Source organism: Podarcis muralis, chromosome 13 (genome assembly GCF_964188315.1).
Source record: "Podarcis muralis chromosome 13, rPodMur119.hap1.1, whole genome shotgun sequence".
In the NCBI taxonomy this organism is placed as follows: Eukaryota; Metazoa; Chordata; class Lepidosauria; order Squamata; family Lacertidae; genus Podarcis; species Podarcis muralis.
This window is the reverse complement of record NC_135667.1, coordinates 13,453,324-13,480,692: the sequence shown is the minus strand read 5'-3', so window position 1 is coordinate 13,480,692 and position 27,369 is coordinate 13,453,324. Positions and strand designations below refer to the sequence as shown.

The 27,369-nt window shown below is 43.3% G+C and overlaps 2 protein-coding genes and 1 pseudogene across 2 annotated transcripts; all 3 read right to left on the bottom strand.

Annotated features, from left to right (window-relative positions):
* Window positions 1-654: 654 nt before the first annotated feature.
* LOC114583303 (vomeronasal type-2 receptor 26-like) lies at window positions 655-8,556 on the bottom strand. Its single transcript, XM_077918089.1, has 6 exons — window positions 8,432-8,556; window positions 7,707-7,998; window positions 5,887-6,747; window positions 4,642-4,869; window positions 2,039-2,165; window positions 655-1,556 (listed from the first exon to the last, which is right to left on the bottom strand). The coding sequence occupies exons 1-6, from the start codon at window positions 8,554-8,556 to the stop codon at window positions 655-657; spliced, it is 2,535 nt and encodes an 844-aa protein (XP_077774215.1).
* A 2,085-nt stretch (window positions 8,557-10,641) lies between these two features.
* On the bottom strand, window positions 10,642-18,508 carry LOC144325297 (vomeronasal type-2 receptor 26-like; annotated as a pseudogene).
* A 3,412-nt stretch (window positions 18,509-21,920) lies between these two features.
* Window positions 21,921-25,532, bottom strand: LOC144325264 (vomeronasal type-2 receptor 26-like). The gene is made up of 3 exons (XM_077917987.1): window positions 25,193-25,532; window positions 24,719-24,845; window positions 21,921-22,936 (listed from the first exon to the last, which is right to left on the bottom strand). The coding sequence occupies exons 1-3, from the start codon at window positions 25,259-25,261 to the stop codon at window positions 22,032-22,034; spliced, it is 1,101 nt and encodes a 366-aa protein (XP_077774113.1). The 5' UTR covers window positions 25,262-25,532; the 3' UTR covers window positions 21,921-22,031.
* Between the last annotated feature and the right edge of the window lie 1,837 nt (window positions 25,533-27,369).

Sequence of the window (27,369 nt, the reverse complement as noted above, 5' to 3'; positions counted from 1 at the left end):
CAATCATCCTTGTTTCATCTTTGCCAACGATCTCCCATTGTCGTGGGAGCTGTCTCCATCAAGGCAGCCGGAACTGGGAGCCTGTTTAAAACATTTTTGATTAGAGCATACATTTTATTCTGCCTTCAGCCCATTAATGATCAACTTCCTTTCCCTTCTATTAATAGCCAGAAAGCAGCTCAATCACAGAATGTAAATTTCCACCAGCAAAGAGAAAAACTACTCTCAGTCATAAATTATAGCCACCTCAGAGATAATTACAAAAGGGAGGCTTTTGCAAACCAATCATGTCACTTAACTTTGTCTGGATTCCTGGGAGCTGACAGCCACAACATTCCATAAGGGGTACCTTTACCTTTACCTATTTATACCCTGCCCAACTGGCTGAGTTTCCCCAGCCACTCTGGGCAGCTTCCAATCCAGTGTTAAAAACAATACAGCATTAAGGCAGCTTTTTCAGAGCATCAGAGGTTAATCCCCTGCTCACACTTTTCTCCGGAGTGAATTCAATAGTCAATATTTATGATGGGCAATCATTAATTACCACGTCTAGAAAAAACCATATAAGGCAGCTGCTGAACATGTATTTGCAAATATTCTAGTGTACACAAAGAAAAAAGCACAAGATACAACAAAGGACAGGTTATTATTTCTTTAATTTTTCTTCCTTATTAGCTGTTCCCTATTGTTCAGCTCAGGCCTCAGAATGATTATATAACATTTGGGAGAAAAGATGCAGCCCAGCAACCCAACACCAGAGGCTAAGATGGAGAAGATCTCCACAGCTACCATATATTTTCCTTTAGTGCTCAGATAGGAGGGAATAAAGGAGAGCCAAACACTGCAGAAGACCAACATGCTGAAAGTGATAAACTTGGCTTCATTGAAACTGTCTGGTAACTTCCTGGCGAGGAAAGCCACAGCAAAACTGACAGTTGCCAGGCAGCTCATGTAGATGAGGACACAGTAAAACATTGTCACAGATCCTTCATTGCATTCTAGTATAATTTCTTCTGTCATTGAGTGCATGTCCACATCTGGGTATGGGGGAGAGGTTGACAGCCACACAGTACATATGCCTACTTGGACTATGGAGCAGGAAAGGAGAATGGAGTGGCCTAGTTCTTTCCCCACCCATTTCCTCATCCTGGATTCTGGCTTCGTAGCTATGAAGGCCAAAACTACCGTGAAAGTTTTTGCCAGGACACAAGAAACAGCAGTTGAGAAGATGATGCCAAAAGCTGTTTGTCGGAGGAGGCACGTCATGTTCTCAGGTCGGCCAATGAAAAGCAATGCACACAGGAAGCAGAGCAGGAGAGAGATGAGGAGAGTGTAGGTGAGGTTTCGGTTGTTTGCAATGACAATGGGTGTGTCGTGGTGTTTCATAAATGTACCTAGTACCAGAGCTGTGATCAAGGAAAGAGAAAGAGAGAAGCAGGCTAAACTGATGCCCAAAGGTTCTTCATAAGACAAGAAGCTGATATCCTTGGGTAGACATGTATCCTGGTTTTTGCTTGGATATTCTTTGTCTGGGCATTTATAACAGTCATTCATATCTGGAAAAAATAAGGAAATGACCTTTAGCTCATATTACATCAGCTCCCTGAAATGTTGACTCTCTGTCTGAGAAGAAAAGAGCTCTGTTCAAATGAAAACACATGTTTAATACTGTCTGATGCTCTGTAGTCTGGTATTGTTGAATTTAATTGGTTCAGAGCTATTGGTCTGTAAATGGTTCCTCATGATATTGGAACGTATCATTACACTAGCCTAGGTGCAGTCTGTGTAAGTCAGAAGGAGTGACAAGGCCCCTTGTAGATTTAAGTTGAACCACATACCACCCGGCTCCTGTCAAATCATTGTCATACTCATTTGATTAGCATATTTAGACTATCTGAAGAGCAATGATCACAAAGAGGCAGGATCACACACACAGTAGATCATCTCCACCTCTGAACATTTAACTCAGCCATCCTTACAACACCTGTCAATCCTAAGTACTGTGTCTGGATCTATTTAATCTATTTATTTTTCCTACCATCCTGGTTTGCAATCTTCCCCTCAGCACATGCGATGCAATCGTAGCAGCAAGGTGGCTGCCCCTCCTTCACTTTCTTGCTGGATCCTGGAATACATCTCTTAGTACAGACAGAAAGAGGCTGAGTCTATTCCGTAAATGAAAGAACAGAAGGATCAGCAAGAGAACAATGAGTTTGGAATCCTTTAAGTAATCGGGCCTTTCTCTACTTTACTAAACTGACACAGCATTTCAGTACAATGGTACCTCTGGTTAAGAATGTCATTCATTCCAGAGGTCCGTTCTTAACCAGAAACCATTCTTAACTTGAGGACCACTTTAGCTAATGGGGCCTCTCACTGCTGCCACTAGATTTCTGTTCTCATCTTGAAGTAAAGTAAAGTAGTACCCTTAAAGGTACTAGTTCCAGGTTAGTGGAATCTGTAAGCTGAAGCGTTTTTTACCTGAAGTGTTTGTAACCCGAGGTACCACTGTAATATGTAATGGCTATACAGACAGCAATTGCTTCTTCTGGTATTAGTAATAGTAATTTTTGAAGTTATGTGATATTCCCTTGACATTGCTCTGGTATGTGCAGTACCCCATCTGTTCTGCAAAGATTGCTCTGTCCATTAAGGTACACTTTGAAGTTTCCTTGTTAATTTTGTTATAATTGTTACTTTTGAGTATGTTGTCCACTAGGTAGACAGCTCTAGAACTGATTTTGGTGCCAGTGGACCCATTAGATGCTGCCTAAGGAAGAGTTTTGAATGTGCCACCCAGAGTGGCTAGGAAAACCCACCCAGGTGGGGGTATTGTTTGTTGTTGTTGTTGTTGTTAAATTCAATCTTTTTGAATTCCATTAAAAATATTCTGGACAAATACATGAACTGGATTGAAGCAATGCAATGCCTATGAGAATTCTTGGAATGTTGTAATACAATTCTCAGCATGTTAAGAAAAAAAATATACCTTTGAAAACAGATTTTGAGATCTATCTTTTTATAAATTGATTCATCTATTCCTAATGCTCTGTCTCTTACTCTTCACACATTTACTCTCATCTCTGTGAGCATGCATACCCTCTTGTGGTGGAGAAATGTAACCAGAGGCTCTAATTGGCTGAATGACCGACATTCAAATGAATGATTGTGTGATGCAAAATCACATTTGCATGGATGCAGCTTGCAGTGGGGACTGTTAATGGTTGGAATTAGGCTGAGACAACTGAACTTTTGCTATTTTCGTCTGAAGTAGGATTCCCCGAAGCCATATTTATACTCTTAGCCTTGCTTAACTTCATTTCATAGTTAAAATATAGTTTTGTAACCTCCTTAATAAAATATTTGCCTTCATTCCTTGCGTGGCTTCTAGCAGTAATCTTTTGGCTCTTAATCTGGTAGCTGGATGCTTTGATCATACACAGCTCAGTAACTTGCAGCTCTAAAGGCAGTGAGAAGACCTGCCGGTGGATAATGATTGCTTGTGGTTCGAGGACCCGACCCCCGCAGTGTGAAATGAATACGCAAGGACACGTGATATAAGGTTAATGGGCAAGAAAAGGCCACAACTTTATTGATTACAGCAGTGAAAAGGTATTGGCTTAGGCATTGGATGTCTAAAACAAGTGGGTTTATTCACCAGTAGGTGGAGCCTGTTGATGCTAATCCAACTATAGGCTCACCCCTGATGTCACCGAGGGTCGTGCCATCTCCCCCCGCCAAGCAGGCATCGGACAGAGTACACGACCGCCAGATTCCTTTAACGGAATACCCAAAAATTGAAGGCATAGGCGATGGCCACACCTAGCCCTTCGACACACCACAACACATTATTCCAATGCCTAACCTACCCACCAATACCACAAAAGTTGTGACGATTGCTACGAGGTAGGCGAAAAAACCAAAAAGCCTAATGCCAAATGGAAAAATTCCTACCAGGCCCCCTGGACAACCAGGGCGACCAACCTAAGGTCCATAGCAAGGCCAATGACTAAGACCCTGAGCTCAAAGGGAGTGGAGGGTGGGTCACTCAGACCTTGCAGGGGGCACGTGCTGGGCAAGGGAACAAGCTGCAGCTTAAGAAAGGCAATTCACACTCAGACCACACAAACAAATCAAGCACCAGGAGTGGGGGGAAATAGAAGGTTAAATGTAGGTTTTTACACGGAAAAGACACAGCAAGGCAAACCTGGATGCCTGGGTTTTTAAAAGCAATAAAGCAATGAGCGCTCGCAAGCCTCCTAAAGTTAAAAGGCAAGCCAGGAACCAGGCAGCCTCCACACACACAGACCCCCCCGACTCCAAACCTCGTGGCTCTTCCCTGTGATGACTGTGATGACTCCTAGCTGATGACTCGCGACGGGACAGCGGAGAAGAATGAGGCCGAGGAGAGGCTGGTGCCGCAGCAAAAGGCTGCTGTACACGCCCCCTTGGAGGCACCTGGTTGGGTGCCTGCCGAGGGGCGTGGGCACCAGCCAGGTGAGAGGAGGAGGCAGGGGGCAAACGCCCCCTGCTAGGGGAGGTGCTCGGGCTTCCGCCCACAACCACTCCCCTCTCTTCCAGGGAGGAGAGTCTTTATTCAATACTGAATCTCTTTTGAATTAGCAAAAAATGCAACCCTACCTGGTTAAACCAACTGTGCCATGTTATGGCATCTGCATCAAGGATGAATGATTGGTCTGGTGGAGCCTGAGGATCTATCCTCCCAACTCTCACTCTGTGAAAACTTTGGTTGGTGAATATGATCCAGTTGTTAATATCCAAGCTAGATGCTGCCTCCCCATTCTGGTTGATGAAGACCACATCTCCAGCTGTATTGTTAAATGAGATGCTTCTCAGAAAGTGATGGAGCTAGATTGAAAACAGAAAAGACAGGGGTTTGGAAAAGACTGCAGTCTAATGCATGGTGAAGCTTCCCTATGAGAATAGCCTACAAAAAATAGTGGGGGTGATTTAGTCAATTGTCAGTGGATTCAGGTCTAAGCATGGAGAGAGCCAACCCATTTTCTTTCATATACATGCATCTCTCTCAATCTTTCTTACAACCCTTCTCCCTCTGAATGCCCACAAGTTAAATATGTATGAGTAGAGAAGTTTGTCCCCCTCCCTGGTCTCCCAGAAAAATCTCAGAAGACATGGCAGTGGTGCGCAACCACCTGTTCTAAGTGAGGATTTGGTTGATACGGGATAGAGGGAATGCTGAACATCTCTCCCAACCATTACCACTGCTTCCTATATATCAGGGGTGGCCAACTCCCATGAGACTGCAATCTACTCACAGAATTAAAAACTGGCAGTGATCTACCCCCTTTTGGGGGTTCAGGTCAAAGTTGTTGAGCATTTCTAGAGGGGGAGGAAGGACCATTTTTGGCAGATCAGGCCAAAAATGTTGAGCTTTTGTTAGGGAAGCCAAAGTTGTTGAGCTTCATTGGAGGGGAGCCACTGATCTACCTGTGATCTTCAACAGACGGCCAGTGAGCTACTGGTAGGTCATGATCTACCTGTTGGACGTGCCTGCTATATATGAATCTCATTTGGCTGCAAAGCTTCCATCATACAAATACTTTATCCTGAAACACAGGGCGGTACCTACTCACAGAAAGACACAACCACCATGTCCCTTTTGTATAGGGTCTGCTGCTATTTGCCAGCAGCACAATATGTGGGGAATTATCTAGGATACCACCATATCCGTGCCACCTCCTACTCTGTCAGCAGAATTCTAAATTCAGTTCTGGGTTTTCTTCCTAATACACTTGCGCAAATGTTTGAACTCTGAGAGGAAAGAGCAAGCTGATAGGATTTTGGGAACCCATAGAGTGTCAGGAAGTAACAGGGCTTTCGCAGTTGAGGATGTTCAGCCTTTACCTGCCAAAACTGTTGATTCAGATTCTTCCCTTTCTTTTTGTATGCCATTCTTCTATGTCTGAGTCTGGATGTGGACATGGCATGTAAAGCATGGGCCATGGCGTAGACAGCACTGTGGATGCTGAAACTGTGGCCTGTCGTGCTCATTTCAAAAAGTGAACCAGGAAGGCTCTCCAGCTTCTCTTCTCCGGTGCAAATATTCCCCTCCACCTTGTCTGTAGTGTTATCTGGGAATACACATTCAAAGGCCTGTTGCCAGAAGTCCCTGATAAAACCGTCCCCATCTGTGCTGGAAGGGTTTCTGTGCAGAACATACTGATGAAATCCTGGTGGGTTTCTAATGTGAATTTCAAAGGCTATAGCACCACTGAATATTCCTGCATCCCAGTTCCTTTGAAAGACAAATGAAGCAAACTCAACCTGGGCTGATATTATCCATACTTTACTTTCTACATTCTTTGTCTTGTCATCATGTTCTGAAAAGTATGAAAACACTCTCAAAGTTGCCATGGAGTAAGATTCTCCAGAGGCAACCACTACGTTAGCTTTGCTGCTAAAGATTTTCTCGTTTATTGTTGCCCCCTGTGTTAGCATGCCTGGAATTTCAGAAATAAAACTAAAAGTGGGGATTCTTTCTATGAATTCAAAGCAGACACCACTCTTGGTAAACATTGGGGAAATGGTTTGCACAAATCTTTCTCCATTGTCATTGTCCGTTGCAATGACTCCAATCCATGTCCACCTGAAATGCAGAAGCAAAGAGAGAATTCCCTCATACTGAAGGGCTTCCGAGGCTGCCATCTGGTAGAAGGGAAGCCCTGGGCTTTTATCATTCATCACTGGAGCAGAGCCATAAATGAGCTAAAGAGGCAATGGAGGAAGAGAAGAGGCAAAGTAATATTTGCAGAGTTCTTTCAAACTATTCATATACATTATGTGATGAATCCTGCTAGTCAGATATGCCCTTTGCCACCCACCAGGTGTTGCATTCCTTTCTCATTTATACTAAAGACACACATGCAGATGGCCTGAAAATTGGGGTCATCTCCCATTCCAGTTTGTTAAGCATTTGTTCTGTTGACCAGAGAGGGGCAATGTTCCAATTTTATTTTTATTTTTATACCCTGCAGAATTTGGCAGCGTCTTCTATGATGGACAAAACTGAGTATAGGGACCCCAAACAGAGGATTGCCTACCCCTGCATTGGACATTATTTACTGTAGCCATGTCAGAATCGCAACTTGGGTTGAATGCACATTTCTTCTCTCTAGGTTCTTTCATCTTCACAATGCTCATACCCCAACACACAGCAGAACTACCATTTCTGCCTCTTCTATTTCAAAACATCTCAGACATTATTTATGAACAATTATTTCACTTTGGGACCAGTTTCTCAGTACTGTCACTGTTCTCCTGCATAAGTGGATTATATCTGCAATTTGTCATACCTTCAGAGTGTTTTTAATTTGAAAGTCTTTCCCCCTAAACATTCACATATTGGGTATGGTGTCATGGCTGGTGATGAAGAAACCCAGTCTCCTATCATTGGCCTTTGGGATTTCCTTGAGATGTGTGTAAGAGATTGAGGGGGCGACATATTTTTTTCTGCTACTGCAGAATTTCTTTCCCCTCATTTAGGTTATTTTATGTTATATTAATTCTGTACCACCTTTATTTCCCAAGGATCTGAAGGTCGTGCATATGGTTCTGCTTACAATTTCACCCTTGCCCTGAGCTGGTGATACACCCTGAGCTAGTGTTGTGAATTCAGCCTCTTTCTCTATGCAAGCTAAGAGAGATATTGTACATGGGTGCCCTACCTGCGCAATCTTATAGATATCCAAAACAGTTGCCATATAAAAGGAGATTTCAGAATCAAGTCCTCCTATGACCCCAGCCAGATTATTTTCAACATCACATATATAGTTAGGAACAAATTTCTCCACCCTGGATAAAAGCAGCAGTGTCGCAAAATATGTGTTTCTTGCATTGTTATAGCTGTCATATAAGTGAAAGCCCAAGGTGATATTGGGTAGGATGTGAGGGTCTTCATTGATCTCCTTTACAGCAAATGCCAAGGTCAAGATGTGCTGGTAACCCTTAGGCACCACCCTAGAAGAAGAGTTGCAAACAATATCAGAAGGAACTGATATATCCTTTTACATATCAACACAGTAGTTAATCATATCGACTTCAGTAGAGTTAACTCCCAGTCCATTCTATTGCTGAACAATTTTTATAATCAGCAAGTTCTTCCTGATGTTTACACAGAATCTCCTATCTTGCAACTTGAATCTATTGGTTCTGGTCCTACCCTCTGGAGCAAGAGAAAACAAGCTTGCTCCGATTTCCTGGTGACAGCCGTTGATATATTTGAAAATGGCTATCCTACATCACCTCAGTCTTCTATTTTCATAGCTAAACATACCCAACCCCCTCAATGTTCCCTCATAAGGTTTGGCTTCCAGACCCTTGATAATACGTGTCACCCTCCTCCGCATATGTTGCAGCTTGTCAATATCCTGAACATAACTGAACACAGTACTCCAGGTGTGGTTTGAGCATGGCAGAATAGAGCTGTTCTATTACTTCTTTTGATTCTGGCACTATACTTCTGTTGACTCCTTGATCCTTTTCAGACATAGCACTGGCAATCCAGGTGTTCTCCATCTTATATTTGTACAGCTGGTATTTCCTGCCTAAGTGCAGAACCTGACATTTGTTCCTATAGAAATGCAATTTGTTTTTTTGTCCAAGTTCTCCATTCTATTAAGGCCAATGGTATCTAGACCAGGGGTTGCTAATGTGGTGCCCATAGGAACATTGGAACCCCTGGGGTCTTTCCCTGAAACATCTGAAGTCTTTCCCTAACGTTTAAAAAGTTTCTGAGCTCTCTCCTGTAATGACCCCTTCCTTACTCATGAGGCAGAGATGGTGGTTGTAATTCACAGAATTCTATACTTCATATTATATGCCATCATTGTGAAACAAATTTTAGCCTAAGACCAGGAAATGAAACCATATGAGCATTTAGGTTCAGAACAAGTTTTTTTAATGCATTCTCAGTAACACTCCTGTTCAGATAAAGTCTATCAAAATCAGCTGTTCAAAAGGGCTATCACACACACACACACACACACACACACACACACACACTTCAATACATTTACCGGTATATTCATTTCCCTATTGAGAAATGGGAGCTTCTACAGTATTCTTTTAATTCACACGAGATTCTTATGGATTTTACATCAGCTTATGCCCCACTGAAATGAAAAGTGGTTATTCCTAGGTATATAGGTAGAAGTTTGCAGCCTCAGTCAATATTCTGAGGCTGAAACTCTTGGTTTGATCATTCCTGTACTGAAATAAATGAGTGGCTTAGTTCTTACACAAGCTCTTCAGGCAGCGCTGGTGGGGGTTCCTCAGTGAATGTTGCTGGAGAGGAGATGAAGCCACCATGGGAAACAATGCCACCAATGAGGAACTCTCCTGGCTGATGATACATGTGAAGTGGACAGTGTGGACTTTGGAGCTTGCATTTTGCTATGTGAGCCTGACATACATTGTAAGAAATCAGTTCCAGCAGCAAGAACACTAAAACCACCATTCTCAATACAAAGGCAACTGGTTGTTCTATGCAAAAACTCTGTTTTATCTTCTCCAAGATAAAAATTGTCTTGTTTAAATGGTAGTTTATTTTCCTGAGACGATGCAATGTCGGAGTATCCAAAATCAGACTTGTGGATCACAAGACTGATTAATTCTGATTAATTTAATATACTTTGCATTAGGTTTACCAGTGGCCACTGTAAGTCCCCATTGTTTTTTGAGAAGCAGCCGCTCAAATTATAGCCCTGTTAATGATCAAGAAGCAATGTAATTAATCATTCAGTGCTTAGAATTCCCTCTGGAATTGTTGAAGAAAATGTGTTTGTCCCATATTCAGAACTGTTATTTTAATTTCCCTTTCACTTGATAATAAGGGACCACTATTGTATTGGGGAAGGAAGACGTTAGAAGCTCATTATGGAAGACCTTGTAACCAATGTAGTTTCCAAAATGTGTAGTCAGCATCCTGGAATTAGGGTCCCTCCCTGGTCTATGAGTCTAGGATACATGATCCACTGCTTCCCTTAATCAGAGTACTTTGTCAGGGGAAAATCCAGGGAGAAGAGCTATATGGGCTCCTCTGTTGGCTTTGGGGAACAGTTTTGTCAAATAGACTTGTTCATGCTTTAATTCTTTCTTATAATAAGCTTTCCCCTGCTGTTTAACTCGGGCCTCACCAAAACAATATAACATTTGGGGAAGAAGATGCAGCCCAGTAATTCAAAACTAGAGGCCATATAGAAAAGATCTCCACAGCCACCATGTACTTTCCCTTGGTACTCTACACATAGTAGTTACTTGGAACTACGCTTCCATGGTTTTTTAAATCACTTATAAAATATGATGAATTTTACAACAATATCTTTAGTACTCTGAAATGCAACCCTTAGCTTTTAATTCATAATTTAAAATATTTGTACAGAAGTGTTCCTTTTTAAATTTTAGTATGAGGGGGAAAGAACATCAAATTCAGAGAAGAATGAACTTGGAAGGATGGCTCTGCTATGGTTCATGCCCACAGAGTTGTCTGTGTTCCTTGTTGGTATCAGAATACTTTGTCAGGGGAAAGTCCAGGGAGAAGAGCTATATGGGCTGCTCTATTGGATTTGGGGAACAGTTTTGTCAAATAGACTTGTTCATGCTTTAATTCTTTCTTATGATAAGCTGTCCCCTGCTGTTTAACTCTGGCCTCAGCAAAATGATATAACATTTGGGGAAGAAGATGCAGCCCAGTAATCCAAAACTAGAGGCCAAAATAGAAAAGATCTCCACAGCCGCCATGTACTTTCCCTTGGTACTCAGGTAGGTAGGAACAAAGGACAGCCACACACTGCAAAAGACCAACATGCTGAAGGTGATGAACTTGGCTTCATTAAAACTGTCTGGTAACTTCCTAGCAAGGAAAGCCACGGTGAAACTGACCATGGCCAGCATTCCCATGAAGCCTAGGACACAGTAGAACATGGTGACTGATCCTTCATTACATTGCAGTAGAATTTCTTTAGTCATTGAGTGCTTGTCTAAATCAGGGAGTGGGGGAGCAACTATCAGCCAGGCACTACACATCATCACTTGAATGAGGAAACTGAAAAGAACAATGGAGATGGCCAGATGTTTCCCCACCCATCTCCTCATTCTGGACCCTGGCTTGGTAGCCATGAAAGCTAGAACCACTATAGTTGTTTTTGCTAAGATGCAAGACACTGCTACTGAGAAGATCACTGCAAAAGCAGTTTGTCGAAGGAGGCAGGTTATTTTTGTGGGCTGGCCAATGAATAGCAAAGGACAAAGGAAGGAGAGAATGAGGGCTATGAGGAGAACATAGGTGAGGGTCCGATTGTTGGCTTTGACTATGGGAGTCTCTTTGTGCTTGATGAAGATCCTAAGCACAAAACCTGTAATGAAAGTCAATAAAAGAGCAAAAGTGACCAAACTGATTCCCAGAGGTTCATCGTAAAACAGGAAGCTTCTATCTTTTGGAAGACATTTAGACTGGCCAATGTTTGTTTACTGATCTTCTGGACATTGAAAACAGTCATCCATGTCTGAAGAAAGAAAGAAAGGAAGGAAGGAAGGAAGGAAGGAAGGAAGGAAGGAAGGAAGGAAGGAAGGAAGATATTAATTACACGCTCTTAAAGAGAGTCAGAGGTGGTCGGAAGGCTTCCACAGTCTTTTTGCTTTATATCCCTCTTTTTTATTTGACTCGCCAAAGTCTCTGTTGGCTCACAAAGACAAGGCCACACCGCTCCCCCCCCCCACATTTTATCATTTCTGACTCAATGTCATTTCTGTGGAATAATGCAAATACTTGTGCACTTTGTTAACTACTTCAGTATTTTGATGGAATTCAATAGAATAACCGCTGACCCGAATGGGTGGTTCCACACTTTCTGATTCTGCAGCTGTTACTCAGCTCATTTTAAGGGTGAATCTGTGTGCATTTTTTAACCTTTCTTACCTTCCTGGTTGGAAATCTTTCCTTCTGGACATGGAATGCAATCATAGCAACAAAATGGCTTCCCTTCCTTCTTGGTCCGACTATAACCTGAACCGCAATGATCATTACATATAGAAATGGGCCGAGTCTGTCCATAAATATTAAAATATAATGTTTTAGGAAATATTGCGAACACTAGAAAGTATTACAAATGCAGTGGACTTTTAGAACTTGAGTCCTTGGCTCATATTATGGTATGGTATGGTTTATTTACCATATTTTTCGCCCTATAGGACGCACTGTCCCGTAAGGCGCACCTAGTTTTTTGGGGGGGAAATAAAGGGGGGGGAATTATTTTTCCCCCAGGCGCGGGGCTGGGGCGGGGGAAGCCCGAGCTTCCCCCAACCCCAGCCCCCAGAACAGGCAACTCTCCGCAAGCCGTGGGAGCCCGGCGCTGGGCTCCCGCGCCTTGCGGAGAGCTGCACGCAGCCTGGGCACGCTGAGCTCAGCGCTCCCAGCCTTCGGCATGCAGGCAACTCTCCGCAAGCCGCGGGAGCCCAGCGCCAACAAAGGCCAACAAAACAGTGAGCAACATATATATAGTCCATATATATGTTATTAAATCAAAACATAAAAAGTCATTAAAATCAATAAAATATTTAAAAACAAAACAAAGGAATGTGCGTCGAACAATAGAAATGTTTTGACTCGAAAATTGTTAACAGTGGCCAGGTTAAAGCGGTGCATTTTCATCAATTAATAGTAACTATAAATGAGGTTGTTTGACATCCCACTGTGGGGAAGGGGACATATTTTGGGAACTGCCACAGATAATTCCCTTTCCTAGACTATCATCCCCCAGGTTTCTGAGGGTGGCAGAAGTACCAAGAGGGAATATTAATAATTAAAAGCTTATGTATGGAAAGAGGCAAGATATGTTGAATCTAAATAATCTTATAAATAACACAAAACTGTAACTGTGTGACTCAAACACTTAAAATGATTATTTTAATCAAAAATAATTTAATTTAATTACAAAATTTAATTACAAAAGTCAAAGCATCCTGGAAGAAGTGTGTCTTCACCTGTTTCATTGATATGTATGAAGTCCACACTCAAATTATGAGAGTGTTCCATTTTGGGGATACATACATATATACATTTTGCATATAGTTAGAACACATGTAATTCATGGAGGGGCGAGGGAGGTATGGCGGTGGGGGCAGATGTCATAGGCGAAGGGGATCGAGATATGGATATGCTCGTACCCCTTCCAATCTGCGCCCCATCCCGAGAGACGAGGGTAGGGTGAGCAAAGATTACTCACCTCCGTCACTGGTGTTGTGCAATGCCAGGTCTATAGGCAGCAAAACCGCCACCCTGCGAGATTTCTTCATCTCGCAGGGGGTCGACCTGGCTTGTGTGACGGAGACCTGGGTGCGCGAAGGGGATACTGTTACTTTACGAGAGATGGCGCCCCCGGGTTTCTCCGTCCTCCACCAGTCGCGGACTGTGGGCCGGGGGGGAGGGGTGGCATTATTAATCCGGGAAGATTGTTCTTTCAGGGCTCTACCATCACCATCGATCCCCGGCATTGAATGTGTTGGCCTAGTGTGGGGCTCCGAGGTGAGCTTGGCTGTCTGGCTGGTGTACCGGCCACCTAGCGCACCAGCAGCCACCCTGTCAGGCCTGCTGGAGGCGGTGGCCGGCTGGGCCTTGGAGTTCCCTAACCTATTGGTATTGGGGGACTTCAACATCCATGCTGATGCCACTCCCTCCTCACAGGCTCTGGACCTGGTGTCTTCCATGGCGACACTAGGGCTCTCCCAGTTTGTTTCGGGCCCCACACATCAAGCAGGCCACACGCTGGATTTGATCTTTGGCGCTGGTATAGATGTGATCATGTGTCCTTCGATGAAGGTGCCATGGTCTGATCACTACGCTCTGAAAGCCAGGATTGACGTTCCACCCCCACCCTGCTTAGGTGGCGAGCCGATTTGGGCTCGCCCGCAGAGGCTGATGGACCCTGATAGATTCCGTCAAGCCTTGCGGGACCTTTCTCCCCCTGGCGACTCATTGACTGAGCTTGTTGAGGGCTGGAATACCCATCTCCTGGCAGCCATCAATGAGATCGCACCTAAGCGCCCTCTGCGACCCCGCAGAAACCGGGCTCCCTGGTTTACCGAGGAGCTCCGGAAAATGAAGCGGGACCTCAGACGGCTAGAGCGAGTATGGCGGCGTGCCCGTGACGGAGCTTCAAGAACATCTTATAGGGTTTTTATGAAAACCTACGAGATGGCTGTGAAGGCCGCTAAGAAGTCCTACTTCTCGGCCTCCATTGCATCCGCTAGCTCTCGCCCGGCACAATTATTTAGTATAATTCGGTCTTTAACGTCCCTCGAAGGACAGCCAAATTTAAATAACAATTTGACACACAGCTGTGAGGCATTTGCGAGCTTTTTTGCGGAGAAGGTCTTGTTGCTCCGCCATGACCTCCCTGCCAATTTGGATACAATAAAGGAACTGGAGGCCCCTCGACTGCCCTCGGGTCCAGTATTCGACCGGATATCCCCAGCCGATGTGGACAGACTCCTCCGAGCTGGAAAGCCCACCACCTGTCCTCTTGACCCGTGCCCGTCTTGGCTGATTAGAGCGTGTCCAGACGAGGTGCGGGCTCTCCTGGGGGATATCATCAATTTGTCCCTTGGCACAGGGACATTCCCAGGGGAACTGAAGGAGGCAGTGGTGCGCCCGCTCTTAAAGAAAACATCATTAGATCCTTTAGATCTATCCAATTACCGCCCGGTTTCGAATCTTCCGTTCCTGGGTAAGGTGATTGAGAGAGCGGTTGCTGAACAGCTTGGTGGGTTTCTGGATGAAACATCGGCTCTGGATCCATTCCAGTCCGGCTTCCGCGCTGGTCATGGGACCGAGACGGCTCTGGTTGCCCTAACAGATGATCTTCGTAGACAGCTGGATCGAGGCGGGTCGGGGCTGCTGATTCTTCTAGACTTGTCAGCAGCTTTTGACATGGTCGATCACGAACTTCTGGACCACCGCCTTGCCGACGTGGGGATCCAGGGCACAGTCCTTCAATGGCTGCGCTCGTTTCTCTCTGGTCGGGGACAGAGGGTGGCGCTTGGGGGGGAATTGTCATCGCGCCACTCCTTGGTGTGTGGAGTGCCTCAGGGTGCGATTCTCTCCCCAACGCTTTTTAACATCTTTATGCGCCCCCTCACCCAGCTTGTCCGGAGTTTTGGGCTGGGCTGCCATCAGTATGCTGATGACACCCAACTCTATCTGCTGATGGATGGCCATCCTGACTCGGCCCCAGACACACTGATCAGATGCTTGGAAGCTGTGGCTGGATGGTTACGTGGGAGCCGGTTGAAGTTAAATCCTTCGAAGACAGAGGTCCTCTGGCTGGGACGGGATGATACGGGAATGAGGGGGCAACTCCCATCTCTTGCGGGGGTGCAATTAGTGCCAGCACCGTCCGTTAAGAGTTTGGGTGTAATCTTCGATACCTCCCTCTCCATGGAGGCGCAGATTGCAGCTATTACAAAGGCGGCATTTTTTCATCTCCGCCAAGCTAAGCAGTTGGCTCCTTACCTCTCTCGCCCTGACCTAGCTACTGTGATCCACGCGACGGTCACCTCCAGACTGGATTATTGTAACTCGCTCTACGTGGGGCTGCCCTTGAGACTGACCCAAAAACTCCAGCGGGTGCAGAATGCCGCAGCGAGACTCCTTACGGGGTCTTCGCTTAGAGATCACATTCATCCGGTGCTATACCAGTTGCACTGGCTCCCGGTGGAGTACAGGATCAGGTTTAAGGTGCTGGTTTTAACCTTCAAAGCCCTATACGGCCTAGGGCCCTCGTACCTACGGGACCGCCTCTCCTGGTATGCCCCACAGAGGAACTTACGGTCTTCAAACAAAAACACCTTGAAGGTCCCAGGCCACAGAGAGGTTAGGCTGGCCTCAACTAGAGCCAGGGCCTTTTCGGCTGCGGCTCCAACCTGGTGGAATGCTCTGTCACAAGAGACAAGGGCCCTGCAGGACTTGACATCTTTCCGTAGGGCCTGCAAGACAGAGTTGTTCCGCCAGGCATTTGGTTAGGGCGCAGCCTGACTCCCTCCTTTGGCAACCTTTACAAAACTTTATGGCTGCCATCAATCTTGATTTTAATTAATTTTTATAATGTTTTTATAATGTCGCACTATTTGGTGTTGTTAGCCGCCCTGAGCCTGGCTTCGGCTGGGGAGGGCGGGATATAAATAAAATTTATTATTATTATTATTATTATTCAGTGGTGAGTGGAATTGCCAGTCTTCCCTGCCACCCCCAGAATGAACATTAATTGGCACACTATTATTCAACTACAATGGGAATGTTCAGATTGAAAGCCATAGTTTGAATTGGGCTAAATAAATTTACAGAATGCTGAGAAACAACTATGGGACAAGTGATGGAATGAACCCTGAAAGATTCAGAGAACCCACCTGGTTAAATGGGTTGGGCCATACAATGGCATCCTCATGAATGGTGAACGGTTTTTCCTGGATACCCAGGGAGTCTATCTTCCCAACTTTGACTCTAAGAAAGGACTGATTTGGAAACATGAACCAGTTTATAATGTCAAAGCCAGCAATTAATTCACCATTTGCGTCAAAACGCACCTTTTCTCCTGCACTGTTGTTAAATGAAATACTTCTGAGAATCTGATGGAGCTAAATAATGAAAATAAGATGGAAGATACATATAAAAGCTCAAACTATGTTATCATAAACAGGGTGAAAGTATAACCAAGGCACGGGATTATGATTCCATGAAAGCTTTTTGCAAGCTAATGTTAGAAAAAGCAAAAGGTCACTTAAAACTTAAAACATCAAGGAATATTGTCTACATCTGCAGCACTATCACCATCCAGCCCTGGGAGTCTTTCCCAGAACATGACTTTGAGAGCAGCAGCAGCAGCAGCAGGAAAGAGAGGAGTTCAGGAACACTTTTATGCATTGTGATTTGCTGTTTTTAATTGATTATAGATTAGCAATTCTGATGCTGTTGCTGCTTGTGATATTGGCAAAGCTAATGAGAATACAGTGGTACCTCGGGTTACATATGCTTCAGGTTACAGACTCTGCTAACCCAGAAACAGTGCCTCGGGTTAAGAACTTTGCTTCAGGATAAGAACAGAAATTGTGCTCTGGTGGCGCGGCGGCAGCAGGAGGCCCCATTGGCTAAAGTGGTGCTTCAGGTTAAGAACAGTTTCAGGTTAAGAACGGACCTCCGGAACGAATTAAGTACTTAACCCGAGGTACCACCGTACATAGTATATGCCAAGTTTCAGCTTAAACTTTTATAAGCTGTACAAATTTTTAGATATATAATGATCGTTGTCTTGTCAAGTTTGTTCATTTACACCTTAGCTATAGCTTCCACACAGTGTGCTGTAGAAGGAGATACTTAACCAGTAAGGCACCTTGGGAAGAGCTTTGGCTCAGTGGTATGGTACCCACTTGAGGACAAAGGTGGGGCGGGGGCAGCAGGCTGCCCCAGGTGCCATCCGGAGGGTGCCATCTGTGCCGCCCCCGGGAACGTGCACTGCTCACCACACACCCCTGGGATGCGCGCTGTGCGCCACCCCCCGTAAAGCACATTGCACACACACTGCGACATGCACTACGCCTCCGCGACCCGCAACAGCCACGCCTCTGCCTGTTCGTCACTGCTGGTGCCAGAGCATGTTGCTCTGAGACTGATGGTACATGCTTTGAAGGCAAAAGATTCAGAGCAGCACCAAGTTATGAAACTCCTTCCCCAAAAAGTGCACAGGTCCACAGGTGAAGGGATGGTAAGAAATTCTTTAACAAACTACAGAGAGATTTGCAGCAGGGGGGGGGGGAGGAAACAAAGGCTAGATTTATTGTAAAGTTTTTCTCCGATAATAAGTTTATGTTAAACTCATGGAAGCTTGAGAAACTCACCCATTTGTTCCCCACCAAAATATATGGAAATATCTTCAGGACATTACCTGCCACGGTTGTGGATTTGGAAGCTCCCATCTTACTTCCTTTGTCATTCCCCTGAGCTTGAATTAGGATGGCTGTCTGATGTGCAAAGCATGTGCACCGCATAGACTGCATTGTAGATGGTGTAGCTATGAGCTGTCATTCTCATTTCAAAAACAGGCACAGGAAGTGCCTCCATCTCCTCTCCCCCAGTGCAGATTTGCCCACCTATATTATCTGTCACAGAAATGGGGAATGAACAGTTAAATGACATTTCCCAGAAGTCCTTGATAGAACCATCTTCTTTTTCTGTGCTTGGGTTCTTGATCTGAAGGAACTTCTGGAAAGCTAACAGATCCACTGAGTGAATTCCAAGGGACAAAGAACCATAAAGGAAACTTATGTCCCAATTTCTTTGGAATGGAAATGATGTGATATCCATCTGGGCTGTCATGAACCAGACTTTACCCTTGGTCCTCATTGGTATATGCTCAAATTTTACAATCTGGGGCACCATTTTCAATACCATCATTGTCTGAATTTCTCCATGTACAACCATGTGCTCCCCATAATAACACTGATAGCGTGAAAGCCCTCCCCCACCATGTCTGTGATTCCACTGGAAGATGTTAGCTTTGGGAATGTTTCTATGAAGTCAAAGCAGATGCCACTCTGGGAAAACACTGGAAGTACATTCTCTATAAAACCTTCTGTATTTTCCCTAACTTGAGAAACCACTCCAATCCATGTCCACTGGAAATGCAGTAGTAACTGGATAATTCAAAGGCCTGGAAACGATGTCTTATGAGGAATGGCTAAGGGAGCTGGGCATGTTTAGCCTGGAGAAGAGGAGGTTAAGGGGTGATATGATAGCCATGTTCAAATATATAAAAGGATGTCACATAGAGGAGGGAGAAAGGCTGTTTTCTGCTGCTCCAGAGAAGCGGACACGGAGCAATGGATACAAGCTACAAGAAAGAAGATTCCACCTAAACATTAGGAAGAACTTCCTGACAGTAAGAGCTGTTCGACAGTGGAATTTGCTGCCAAGGAGTGTGGTGGAGTCTCCTTCTTTGGAGGTCTTTAAGCAGAGGTTTGACAACCATATGTCAGGAGTGCTCTGATGGTGTTTCCTGCTTGGCAGGGGGTTGGACTCGATGGCCCTTGTGGTCTCTTCCAACTCTATGATTCTATGATTCTATGAATTCCTCTATATTGATGGTCCCCATTTGGGAACATTTTTTGGAAGAAAACTCCTTTAGACTTTTTATTCATGACTGGGGAAGAGCCATATATGAGCTAAGGTTTTTTATATATATATTTAAAAAAAAGAAAAAAAGAAGAATGGTTTTCAATATGAAACAATTACTTGTGTGTACTTGTGCTTTCTTTCTTCTGCACATTTCTGGCTGGGACCATAATGGTTAAGTAGATCCTGCAGTCTGCAGGACTGAATTATCTGTTCACCTACTGGAGTCTACTTTCCCTGTGCATTTCCTGCAAAGAACACGCTGAGGAAGTAGGTCCCTGCAACTAGCAGGATTGAAACCTCAACTCACCAGATACTGAGCCTAGCGTATATAATTGCTCAGTTTTATTGTGTGCTTCAATCCGCTGGTTTGTACAGCCATGAGAACACAAATCTCATTCTTCCTACCAAGACCATGCCCCAACAGCCCCCGATCACTCCTGCAGGCCAGACCAAATCTGGGACTGTTTCTAACTAATTCAAATTGGTCCCGTTCAGGATTTGTGCTTTGGCTAAATCTGACCCCCAACCCTTGCAACTCCTTACTGATTTCTCTTTCCCTGTGTGTGTGTTTTAAGATTGGGAGGATTTGTCAATATTTCTCAATATCTCTCTTAGGTTTCTTTTTATTATTTATTTATTTATTTATTTCTATACCGCTTTATATTTTTAATAAGAATCTCAAAGCGGTTTACAGCATATTGAAACAATCAAATAACAGCCAGGTAATGTTCCTCTGGCCTCATGAGGAGCCTCTTCAGTAGGGCCTTGCAGGGAGTGGCCTTCACACCTCTTTCTAGGGCTGGTGAGTCCTATTTAAGTTATTTAACTGCATGAATGAGGCGTGTGTTTTTTTAAGCTTCATGAAAATTTCTCCTAAAACACAAAACTTGTTGTATTCAAATTTTGCCTAACATGCACATCTTTGTAAAGCAATATTTACAAATACAATGCATTTGAAGGATATTTTTACTAATGTCCATTTTTTATGCACACTTTACCTTAATCTGTGCATTTTTTGACACATTATTTGATTGGAGAACTGCTTTGCAAAATCCGGAGAAGTGGGACTTTCAAAGAATGGCTGCATTTCATGTATTGCTTCTGAAAGCATGAATTTGGTGAAATTCAGGTGTGAATGTATTCAGATCTTACTTGTGGTATCTTGTAGGTAGACAGGCTGGGTGCCATGTGAAGACATTAGAGTTAGGTCCCCAAATGACTGCTATTGGAATGCTCTCAGCATCACATTTATAGTTAGGGATGACCTCGGCCCTTCTTGAGAGAAGCTCCATTGAGGCTTCGTAGGTCCAGCTTGCACTGAAATGGCTTTTATAAATGTGGAAGCCCAGGGTGACGTTGGGCAAGTTCTGGGGAGTTTCATTGATCTCCTTTACAGCAAATGCCAAGGCCAGGATGTGCTGGTAGAGGTGAGTCAGCACCCTGTATTGAGAGTTAGATGCTGCATCAAAGGTAATCTACTTCAGATTAGAACATTGACTACTTTTCAGTTCAGTATCCATTTCAGATACTGTACAAAAACAGGTTGCAATCTCACATCTCACAGACTTATAAAAGTAAACTGGTTCATGAATTTTAGAATTTTAATTTGTAATGTAATACATGTTTCAAGCCTGTTTTGATGCCACGTGGATGTCTGCAGGCAAGACTGGACATTTGTACAAGTGTTTGTCGTGTAAGCCAATATTTTAAGCTTCGTAAATGTTTTAAAATTCTTCAATAAAATTTGGAATAAAAGAAATGAGTGTTTGAAATGGGTAAATCAATTTTTTTAATACAGCTACAGAAGAAAAAATTCAATAAGGTGTTTTTATTTATTCTGACTTCTAGTAAATCTGGATGAAACGTGCACCTACTTACATATGGTCATCTGAAAATTCCTGAGATGGGTGTTTCTCAAAGGATAGGGTATCTGAAAATATGTAGATCTGATAAATAATGCCAGCAATGATGAGGTCTCCTGACTGATAATATTTGTGAAGAATAGGGATAGGTACCCTGATGGAACATTGAGGAATATGATGAAACTTGCACATCCCATGCACCAACAGTAAGAGCACTAGCAATCGAAACACTACCATCTTGAAAGGTACTCTTTATTTAGGCACAAGTTCACCTCTTCTGTTACTGCCATTCCCGTGATCCTGAGCAGCAAAGCCTAACTTGAATTGTCACTCACACAGCTGATTCAAAGCCAGACTCATGAGTCTCTGTATGTCTATAGACCCAACCAAATAGAGTTCATAGTTATTAATAAGACCCTCCAGTCTTAGTTTCAACATTTGCATGTGGACAGAAGAGGACCCTAGGGCAGGATAGAAAATGTAATTCTGAATAATTACAGGATAGGTAATCACTTGCTTTGAATCACAGATGCTGTGCAATATTTTAAAGAAAACATGTTTATCATATCTCAGCCAAAGCCTTTTCTTAAGTGGGAGAGACAGATGCTAGGCCCCTTCTTTTATTCTTTTTAGTGAGCTATTGATATTTAGAAAATTTTACTTCAAAGCAATAATAATTATAATGTATTCCCATATTATTCTGAAAGGGTGATGTCTAATCCAAGTCATACTCAGAGCATGACCATTAAATTCAAGGGAGTTATGGGTTATATTTATGTGGATGTACTCTGAGTATGTGTAACAATGGTTATCACCCAGTGTGTTGAGAACTGCATATTTATATCACTCGTTGCAACTCAAAAAACATCATTTGTGAATTGGAATGTATCTGTCAATCATCAATTATTTTGATGCAATTGAAATCAGTAAGATTACAGGTGTGTCAGTTGACTTGATGAGGTACTTGATTATTCTTTATTTCTTCTTGTTAGTTGTCCCCTGCTGTTCAGTTCTGGCCTCAGCAAAATGACAAAGCATTTTGGGAAAAAGATGCAGCACAGTAAGCCACCACTAGAGGCCAAGATGGAGAAGATCTCCACAGCCACCATGTGTTTCCCTTTTGTGCTCAAGTAAGTTGGGACAAAAGACAACCACACACTGCAGAAGACCAACATGCTGAAAGTGATAAACTTGGCTTCATTAAAACTATCGGGCAACTTCCTAGCTAGGAAAGCCAAAGTTAAGCTGGCAATGGCCAGGAAACCCATGAAGCTCAAAACAGAGTAAAACATGGTATTTGACCCTTCATTGCATTCTAGTACAATTTCTTCATTGATTGAGTGCATGTCAACATCTGGGAATGGGGGACAGGTTGCCAGCCACACCGTAATAAAAACAGTCTGAACAAGGAAGCTGGAAAGAACAATAAAGGTTGCCACTTGTTTTCCCACCCATCTCCTCATCCTAGAGCCTGGTTTGATAGCCATGAAAGCTAGAACTACTATTGTGGTTTTGGCTAATATACAGGAAACTGCCACTGAGAAGATTGCACCAAAAGTAGTTTGTCGTAGGAGACATGTCACTTCATCTGGTTTGCCAATGAAGAGCAAAGCACAAAGAAAGGAGAGGAGGAGAGTGGAGAGGAGAACATAGGTGAGGTTCCGATTATTGGCTTTGACTATGGGAGTGTCCTGGTGCTTGAGGAATATTCTAAGAACCAAAGTTGTGATTAAAGAAAAAAACACTGCAAACGTGGTCAATATAATCCCCAGAGGCTCATTGTAAGTCAGGAAGCTTATGTATTTTGGGAGGCATCCATCTTGGCCAATGTTTGGATAATGATCTTCTGAACATTGAAAACAGTCATCCATGTCTGAAATCAAATATGAAAAATAGATATAATATGATATTTAAGTATGGCATTCTGTTCCTGAATGTGGGTAGTGAACTTGAAATATCAAATGTTAATTTTGTAGTACAGTGGTACCTCTGGTTATGAATGCCTTGAGTTATGGTGTTTTGGGTTACAAATGTTTTTAACCCAGAAGTAAGTGTCCCAAGCTCTTGGAGGCCTCACCGCTGCCCAGAGCCAAGCCCAGACATCCGCGGGGCCTACGGAGCCTCCATGACTGGGCTCCAGCAGCGGGAGCTCTCTGAGGCCTCTGCAAATCCCCGGAGCCAGGCCCTGACATCAGGAGGATGCCCAGGGGGTCGCATCCCAGCCCCAAAGTTAGGTAAGAAGCACTTACCTAACGAAGACCAAGAACTGTGAAGCTGTTAAGAAAAGAAAGACGGGCCTGGGCCAAAAAGTCCTTTACCAACCCTTGCCCCATCCCCAGGTGTAGCACCTAGCCATGTTTGGGATTTGTTTATGTGAGTCTGCCCTGTGCCTTTGTCTCTGCTTTGTTCCTTCGTTTGGGGGACTTCTGGAGGACTCTGCCTTCTGCCATTGTTTGGGGGATCATGTGGAGCCCAGTTCAGCCACTGGTTAATTGTGTGACTGCAGAAATGGATAAAAAAACCCCATCCAAACAATGACTATCATCAGTGCATGTAAGAATTTTTTTAAAAAAATTTTTTCATCTACAATACTGTCTTATTTATTTTATAGTAAAGTACATTGATTTTTGCCTTCATTTTATGAATCAATGGTCTTGTTAGACACTAAAATTTGTGTTAAATTGCTGTTTTAGGAGGCGATTTTTATTGTCTGGAACAGATCAATCCCCTTTTCCATTACTTTCAATGGGAAAGTGCAGGTTAAGAACGCTTCAGGTTAAGAACAGACTTCCTGATCCAATTAAGTACTTAACCTGAGGTATCACTGTAATTATAATAGAAATTCTGCTTTCTCATGGGTCCCAAGCAAATCCAGAAATATAAACAAATCTCAGCCATCCTGCTAGCGGCTGAACGTGTCACACGTCGTGATTTGTGGGGCTTGCACAGTCTTTTTGTTTCAACTGATCCAACCCACTAATATGCTTATCATCTATGAATTTGTCTGATATTCTCTTCAGTCACCCAAGTTACCTCATGTGAAATATGTGGAAGACAGCCCTGGATTGTTTGACCCTTTTATTATTTCTATTTTCCCTCCTATAAAAACTACACAAGACACTCTCTGTATAAAGTTTAAAGAACAAATAACTTTGACTTAATATTCTTGCAGTTGCAGATTGTTATGTTCAGTGCAGGTAGGTGATACTTAGATTGCTAACAGTTTAATCTATGTAACAGTTTAATCTATCTAAAATAAGAAAATAAGAAAATTGTCCAGTAGCATCTTAGAAACCAACTAAGTTAGTTCAGGGTATAAGCTTTTGTGTGCATGCACACTTCTTCAGATAACTCTTAGGCAGACAGCAGCAGCACACAACAAACCTCCTGTTCTAACTGTTAAGACCGTTCAACTAACTGCCACAGAGTGTATGACATCACAGAGTTCTACGGTTCTTGCCATTAGCCCTTTACATATGCTTTGTGTGTGCTAAGATTTTACCATTTTGAATGTTAGAGCAATTAGTTTAAGCATTTAAAAGGCTGATGGGAGCAAGCTGGATTGTAGCCGATCTATTTATAAAATAAATAGTATCCATGTGTTAAATAGGTGGCACCTGTTAAACAGAACACATCTACATATGACATTTCTTACCTTTCTGGTTTGAAATCTTCCCTTCTGGACATGGAAAGCAATCATAGCAGCAAAATGCCTTCCCTTCTTTTTTAGCTCTTCTATAACCTGAACTGCAGTGATCATTGCATATGGAAATGGGGCATATCTGTTAATAAATGATAAAGTAGTTTTTTAAAAAAATCCAAAAACAGGTTGTGGAGCTTTGATTTCATTATTATTTCTTTGCAGTGAAGGAATGGGTTGATACTGTCATATGGAAATATAATGAATTCTTGAGAGCACGTCGTGTTTATGTGGTGAACTTCCCTATAACTGGAGCCCTTTGCCCACATTAAGAAAACATGAGACAAAATATGCATTGCGACAGTGTTGCTTGAATTCTGTACATTTGTCTCCAGCATTCTAACATCCACTTCAAAAACTGGAGACAATGTGACTTTTTGAACATTGAGGAAATTATTCAATAGATCCCAAAATATGCACAGTCACTACCTGTTTAAACTGGTTGGGCCATACGATGACATCCTCATTAATGATGAAGACATTGTCCTGGTGAACCATTGGATCAATCTTTCCAACTTTGACCCTGAGGAAGGAGTGGTTTGGAAATGTGATCCAGTTTATAATATCAAATCCAGCAAACAATTCCCCGTTTTGATCAAAGGAAACTGTTTCCTCCACACTGTTGTTAAAAGAAATACTTCTGAGAACATGGTGGAGCTAATATATGAGGGGGGAAAATAGAAGGCTGTACTTAAAAGGTGCAAAGGATGCAAATGCACATCAAGGTTATAATCTATCAGACATGAAGATTTTGGATTATGTTTCCTTGAAAGGATGTATGTAGGCTAATCCTGGTAGAAATGATAGTAAACCTCCTAAAATGCCAGGAGATGTATTTATTTCCCACAGTGCCCCTGAGATAGTGCTTGATTATGCCATATGCCCTTCCAAGTAATGGTAAAAGGTAAAGGTAAAGGTAAAGGACACCTGGATGGTTAAGTAAAACTTGACTATGGGGTGCGACGCTCATCTTGCTTCAGGCCAAGGGAGCCGGTCTTTGTCCACAGACAGCTTTTTGGTTCATGTGGACGGTGTGACTAAACCACTTCTGGCGCAGTGGGACACCGTCCTACAGCACATGGAAATGCTATTTACCTTCCTGCCACATCAGTACCTATTTATCTACTTGCATTGGTATGCTTTTGAACTGCTAGGTTGGCAGGAGCTGGGACTGAGCAACGGGAGCTCACCCGTTGCATGGATTCGAACTGTCGACCTTACAATTGGCAAACCCAAGAGGCTCAGTGGTTTAGACCACAGCGCCACCCGCTCCCTTGTTCCAAATACAGCACAGTGCAGGAGGGATGTTGTGGCAACTATGAAAATGTCCTTTCTCCTCTGCGTTTCCAGTAATTCCTCCCCTAGAAAAAATTGAAGAATCCATACCTACCCACTTACCCCATAATCACCAAAATAAAAAGGTGCTCACTAAAATGAGGAGAGGAAACTTTGAGTTTTCCTCCTGGTTTTTAGACTTGAAGAGATAGTTTAAACACATGCACATAGATACCATTGCTAGGTTAATCTGGAATGGCTGTAGCAAAAGAACCAGTGCTAATGTCACAAGCAGCTGATGGGAAGATCAATAATCTGCTAAAGCATGGTTGGTGGAAGGGAAATATTAGCTGGCACAGAAGGCCATGGTGCAAAATTAAAATAAAATAAAATAATAAAATAAGATATAATAAAATAAAATAAAATAATAACATAAAATAAGATATAATAAAATAAAATAATAACATAAAATAAGATATAATAAAATAAAATAATAACATAAAATAAGATAAAATAAAATAAAATAAAATAGTGCTGTGTCTAACTTTATTGTTGGAGGTGGCAAAATGTCCGGGGTTGCTGCCCCTAAGAAGCAGGAATGGACTTGAGACAGTGCCATGGAGCAACAGCCCATATAAAATTTCCTCCACATGGGAATGTAGGACCCACAAAAGAGGAAATGTCTGCGAATTCCCAGTTGTGGTACAGAAATGAAATGAAATGAATAATCATCGTCGTAATTTTGATGGGCCATTGGCCTGTTGGATCAATGTCGAAGTGAAAATCATCAAAGGAGGGGCGAGAAGCTGGTTCTTCATAGGATGTGGCATTCTTGTTCTGTGTTTGCTCCCTCAATGTGTTCACTCAACTCCCAGGAATACAAGGGGATACAACTGACCTGAATTGCAGAATGGAAATGATACTTTTTCCTAGCTCATACATCAGGTCTTTCCTCCCTTGTTCTACCACAGAGAAATTTTGAGTTAAACTGAAAAGAGCTTTCTAAGTCTCACCTATCTCTGCTTGCCATAAAATCAGCGAATAATTGCTAGAGGTCTTGGGTGGAGATGCACGCAATAGGAAGTTGTTGCACCCTCTCCGTCACCAGGGGCAGAACATCGAGGGGCGGGGCGAACTGCCCGGCAGCCTGATCGGACTGCGCCTGCATGACAGCCTGTACAGACGCCATGTGAGAGGCAGCCATATGAAAGCCTGTATGCACGCCGTGCGCAAGTGGCAGCCCACACGCATGCCGTGCGAGCTGCGCCCATACTGACTGTGCACACGCCCCTTGCTGCCCCACAGCTGGGGGGAGGCAGTGGCCCATCTTG